At 28.4% G+C, this 6444-nt stretch overlaps 1 protein-coding gene across 1 annotated transcript; it reads right to left on the bottom strand.

Annotated features, from left to right (window-relative positions):
* Nucleotides 1-1770: 1770 nt before the first annotated feature.
* LOC131601458 (cytochrome P450 83B1-like) lies at nt 1771-4733 on the bottom strand. The gene is made up of 2 exons (XM_058873275.1): nt 3797-4733; nt 1771-2500 (listed from the first exon to the last, which is right to left on the bottom strand). Exons 1-2 carry the CDS (start codon nt 4676-4678, stop codon nt 1892-1894), a joined length of 1491 nt encoding a protein of 496 aa, XP_058729258.1. The 5' UTR covers nt 4679-4733; the 3' UTR covers nt 1771-1891.
* Nucleotides 4734-6444: the final 1711 nt, after the last annotated feature.

Raw genomic sequence — 6444 nt, 5'->3', positions numbered from 1 at the left:
ATGGTATCACGCTCAAAGCACTTCAAGTCAGAAGACAGAAGTTGCATCTGCACCAAAGCTGAAGACTCTGAAATTCAAACGTCTATTCATCACATTTTGAGTCGAGAAGAAAGAAAGTACAAAAGGCTATAACGCCAAATCTCTGACTGACAAAAGGAACGTTAGAAGCTACAAAAGGCAAAGTTAGTAAAAGGAGCAAAAGCATGGCTCGAGGTAGTTGACAAAAGTGTGAAACATTAAATGCAGCATTGTACTATTCACGCAAAGCATTAAATGCTCCCAACGGTCATTTCCTCTCAAGCGCCTATATATAGAAGTTCCATTCAGAAGCAACATACAACACACTTGCGGAATTATACAGAAACGCTATCAAACTAAAAAGCAAAAAGAACTTCATCTTCAACCTCACAAATATTTGTAATATTTAGTGAGTGTTAAGAACTAGAATCTTAAGAGAAATATCACTTTGTAATTACAGCTTTTTAGAAGCAAGTTAAACTCTTGTAAACATTTATTTTACATTGATTGTAAAAGGATTTTCTAGAGTGATCAAGTTGTGATATGTAGACTCTAGAAGACTTAGAGGGTATCTAAGTGGAAAACCATTGTAATCAGTTGGATTAGTGGATTAAATCCGCAGTTGAGGTAAATCACCTTGTCCGGGGTGGACTGGAGTAGTTTCGTTAACAACGAACCGGGATAAAAATAATTGTGTTCATTGTTTTTATCTTTCATTTTGAGAAGCTACACTTATTCGATCCCCCCTTTCTAAGTGTTTTTCACTCCTTCATCTCTCACCTTCAATATTGTGCACAATAACAACATGTTTATGGTTCCCCATCTAACCATAAACATCATGCAAAATAGTATTAGCAGTAGTCCCCACTTTTGAACTACACACCTCAACACAACAATTATAATTACTTTCACCGCACATAATTATAATCACAACATTCACAACCCACATATATAATCATAATTCATCATTTAATAATCATACAATCACTCAATTATTATTTTTCTCATTATAATAATTCACATAATATCCATCAAGCCATGATTATAAAACTATTAAATAATCATGTCCTAAAACACATCACAAGTACACATATTTTTCATATTTTTCATGTTCATACAAAACCTCAATAATCATAATAACATAGTATTTGGCGTCAGCTACCCAACAATTTGAACCACATATCAAACAGAGTCATTAAACTCAAGTTACGCTCAAAATGATTTTGCGGTACAAAATCCAGGAGACTGCTACGACTCGTAGCAGTGCCCAAAACCCAAAAACGTTATTTTGCAATTTTCCCTCATTGGAGCACTTATGGAGCTCCGATTTCAATTCTTTAAAAAGCCAAACACTTAGAATTCGACATACAATAATTTTAACATAATTAAAACAAAAAACTCAATATATCACAAATTGGCATCAACAAAATCATATATTGTCATCATCAATTTCATGGATTTTAAGCTTATGTTTAATCCTTCAAAACACAACAATGAGGTAACTATCCAAATGGACATAAACACAATTTTATGACACATAACCCACACAAAATTCAATCATAAAAATCGAATTATAACACTATTATGCTAAAAAATTTAAATTAACACACATAACCTTTTTTACACTATCATAAACATGAGAGAGACAGAAATCAACAACAACCAACTCCATCGACACACCTACTTTTATACAATTTGGTAAAATCATAGACTTGTAGATTTTGTGCAATAATGCTCCAAAATATAAATTGGTTGAAGCATAAAAAGTATATAATGTTTTTATTTAAATTTGAAGATAACAACATAACACGAAAAGTCCAATAAACATAACATATTAAACGATAACCAACAAAATTACTATAAAGAGATGCATCTACATAAGGATTTTGGCAACAAGGCAAAGAGGATTCTTCTTATGTTGAGTGATCCCTGGCAACATTTCCATATCAATATCTTCCTTTTTTAAATCCTGTGGCATTTCCCAATCAAATGAATAGAGAAGATTAGCAAGGATAAGTTCCAATGAGGCAACTGCCATAGGCAAACCTGGGCAAATTCTACGACCAGCTCCAAAGGGTATTAGTTCAAAATCTTGTCCAATAAAGTTTATAGAACTATTTAAGAATCTCTCAGGATAAAATTCTTCTGGATTTTCCCAAACATTAGAGTCTCTCTGAATAGCCCAAGCATTCACATACAATATTGTCTTGGCTGGAATATCATATCCACTTATAGTGCATTTTTCACGTGCTTCTCTTTGCACAAGCAGTGGGGCTGGTAGATGCATTCTTAGTGTTTCTTTAATCACTGCCTTTAAATAAGAAAAATTTTGAATGTCATCTTCGTCTAAAAAATCTTTTTTAGCTCCCACATTTCTAATTTCTTCTTGTACTTTTCTCATTACTCTTGGATTTTTTACTAGGGCAGCCATAGCCCAAACTGATGTGGCTGATGTAGTATCTGTTGCAGCTACAAGCATATCCTATGCAAAAAAAAGTTATTTATGATTAAAATCACTAACAACATTAGCTTAATTTATTATATGTGCAACATTTCAAAACGGAACATCTTTAACTTATCGAGATAACATGTAAATTAAATCATAATGTTAATGAATTTGCTTTTATCTAACATTATGACTTGACATGGTAATGGGGCGAACAGGACGGATTTAAACATTACTAGTCATGTCCTCGCCTCCCTGTACCTTCTTCGCCCCGCAGTCAAATCTAGTTGGGATAACAATTGACCACACACCCTCGCACTCAATAGAGAATGAGTTTCTCTGCCTTGCTTCACAGCCACCATAAAAGTTATAATTTTTTCAATAAATATATATTTTTTCATGTAATAAAAATTAATAATTGAACTTAAATATATAATTAATTTAACAATAATAAAAACAATTAATTAGTCATTTTCATTTAATTTGTATTTAAAAAAAGTAAATATTAATTTTAATGTATGCAAATTGGTTTTTATCAAAACTAACCAAATTTAGTGGCTTTGTAAGAAAAAAAGTTTATTTTTAATATATTTATGTAACCAACATTTAAAAAGAAATAGATTAAGTAAATAATATTATATGAAGAGGACAATTATATTTTTTATTGGACCCGTTCATTTTATTATTAGATAAAATGACAATAAGAACTCACGTATAATTAATTAGAATATGCTATTTTATATATTAAAATTTTACTTTTTGAAAAAAAAAAAAAAAAGAAGATATTAAATAAAAACATTAATCTTTTTTAGCATTGACAGAAATATATCTTAAACATTTATTGATGCAACTTGTCTTTTTTCAGACATATCCACATGTTGTGGTCCCAATGGAATATCTTAATTTTTAGTGAAACTTAGCTACCCTATGATCCTGTCCACCCCTTAATCTATAGTGTTTTATTTACTGTAGGTTATTACTATATTTAGACATTGAATTTTAAGAATAAATATATAAAATTATGAAATTTTGAAAATTTGAAAATGTCATGATATTTTTTAGAGATTGACTCATTCGATTCGGCCGGCTTAATAATTATGTAATTTAATTATTGAGATATGTTTATTTAATCGAGTTATCATGTTTAATCCAGTTTAATCGCAATTCAATCAGTAATTTAATAGTTTGACTAACGAATCGGTGATTCAATATTCTTAATGATTTGTAAATCGGTTCGATTTCAAAACATTGCAATATAGAGTTTATTAAAATATCACACAAGAAATCAACACAAAATTAATTAAAAACGAAAAATGAATTAAAAAATCATACCATGAGGACTCCTTTGATGATATCATAGGTGATATCAAAAGAAAACGAACGTTTTTTCTTCAACTGCAACAAAACATCAACAATAACCTCTTCATCTGAATGTTCTCTATTAGGATCCAAATGTTCATCAATAATCTCTTGATAAAACTCATCAAACTCCTTGAAATTTCTATCAACTCGACCATGCAATCCTCTCAATTTATCAATCCAACCCGTAAACGGAATATAATCAGCAAGGAAGATTTCCATTAACAAAGCTTGAAATTCATGCAACATTCCATGAAACCTACTTCTCTCATGTCCTTCTTCCTCATAGCTTTTTCCAAAAGCAATTCTACATATTATAGTACTTGAAAGTGCTATCAACACCTCACTCATATTTGTAACACTTGAAGAATTAGCATGTTCTGAAATTTTTTTAATCATTTTCTTCACCTCAAAGTTTCTTATAGAAGAATAATATGCTACACGTATGGAACTAAAAATGTGGACAACACAAATTTTTCTTATTTCTCTCCAAAAATCATTGTATTGTGAAAAGATAATTTCTGAGCCATTATAAGATAGTTTTTGTTGACCATATAATTGAGGTCTATCAGAAAATAAATGGTCATGTTTTTTTAATACTTCTTTGGCTATTTCAGATGAAGAAACAACAATAGCTTGTCTTGAACCAAGTTTGAGAGAAAATATAGGACCATATATTTTTGAAAATTGTGCAAGTTGAAGACAAATATTAGAAATGTCTAGTTGGTGAAGATTTCCTATTATGGGAAGGCCTTTAGGACCAGGTAGAAATTTTTTAGTGGTTTTATGTTTGTGGAAGAAGAATAGGAGAGGAAGAATTAGGCATAGAGGAAGAAGAAGTAGAAGTGACACCATTGTTAGAATTAATTTCACAAATGATGGACTATGAGAAAGAAGAGGAATGAATATAACTTTGTCCTTGTGGAGACTTATATATAAGTTGAATAATGACCTATTTTAGTCTAGAAAAATGAAGAGATTTTAGTCTTAAAAAGATAAATATAATTTTTAATTATTTTAAAAAAATTGGGACCACTTAGAGTCTATTTGTTTTAATTTTACAAAATAAATATTTTTCATTTTTAAAAAATTATAAAAACATTTTAAAAATATCAACAGTTTTTTAATTTATTTTATTATTTAAAAATAAAATTTGATAATCTATAACATAAATATATATTATTAGAGTAAAATATAATCGAAATAAATTTTAAAAAAAATATCTTAAAAATAGTTTTTATAAAACATAATTAAAAATATTTTCAAACTTAAATAAATTTTTGAAATTAATATATACTTGGGATAAGACAACATGATAAACCCTTAAACATGCATTGTACCCAGTTTTGTTAGTAAGTAATGCATTGTACCCAGTTTCCATTGCTTTGGCCACTGAGGATTAGCTAGTGCTTCTTTGACTGAAATGGGTTAAATGATGCTAAGAAATGATTTAGGCCTAAAGGGTCTAATCTTGGCCCAAGTTAGGATATGATGCATGTTCTTAACTTGTTCCTTTGTCAAGTCTACCGCCTCGTCGTCACATATCGTCATGATTTTTATGATGATAAACCATCGTCACAATCATCATGATAAGTGACGATGATGAGGTAGACTTGGCCAATAAATTGATGATATATAAATTAAACTAGAAGCGAAGGAGTTGATATCATGACTTTGACCAACGAATCATATTCTAAATGTTAAGGAGTAATATATAAGTTGCGACATGCATGCACTTCAAAAAACAATGGTTTATTTAAATTGTTTTTCAATAATAATTTAATTTTCATATTATATATTTCCACATGGTATAACAGTATGAAAATATCTAATTACTGGTTTAAGAAAAAATAAACAAGTGGGTCTAACTGACCGTAGTTTCCACATGGTATTTAGATCCTAGCAAAACTTTTTTAAGTAAGGGACAATCAAGTTCTTAGTAATAATAGTTGAGATAAGACATTTTTGTTTTATTCCATTTTAACATTTAAATAAAACTATTCAATGATAGAGATATCAATTGATAGAGACTCGCACTCATAGGGTATAATTGATAGTATTCGCACAAGTTATCGATGTTTTTAATAAAAATAAATTAAAAAAATTATTATATTATTTTAGAATTTTAATAGTGTTAAAAAAATTAATTTTATTTTGAATTATAAAATAAAAAATATTAATATTTAAATATTTAATAATTTAATAGTGATATATGTGAATGTGATAGTTCATTGATAGATATTAATTATGTTGAATTTATCTAAACGGATGGTACAAAGTTCAAAATTGTTATCAACAATATTTATTTAGATACATAAATTAATATCATATTTATATTTATGGATTAAGATAAACGAGTTGTTAATATTTATACATAAATACTTTTTTTTAAATGGTAATATTTTTGTAAAATTAATAGATATATATAATTTTATATAATAATTTTGATTTTAATATATAATTATATATATTATGTGATTATGAGGCAAATTGAACACTAAATTTTTTATCTACACACATACCTTTTTTATTTAGCGAGAAATCATATATGCGCATACATATTTTTTTTTTCCGAATTTTACACTCTTTGTTATGAATTTTTACTAGTATTTATTGAGTAT

This window comes from Vicia villosa, linkage group LG5 (assembly GCF_029867415.1).
Source record: "Vicia villosa cultivar HV-30 ecotype Madison, WI linkage group LG5, Vvil1.0, whole genome shotgun sequence".
Taxonomy (NCBI): Eukaryota; Viridiplantae; Streptophyta; class Magnoliopsida; order Fabales; family Fabaceae; genus Vicia; species Vicia villosa.
This window is presented reverse-complemented; position numbering and strand designations above follow the sequence as displayed.

Excerpts from the sequence above, each read along its gene's own strand:
- LOC131601458 (XM_058873275.1), bottom strand. The coding sequence starts at position 4,678 with ATGGTGTCACTTCTACTTCTTCTTCCTCTATGCCTAATTCTTCCTCTC. Across the intron at positions 2,501-3,796 it reads TCATCAAAGGAGTCCTCATG|GATATGCTTGTAGCTGCAAC; the intron begins GTATGATTTTTT and ends TTTTTTGCATAG.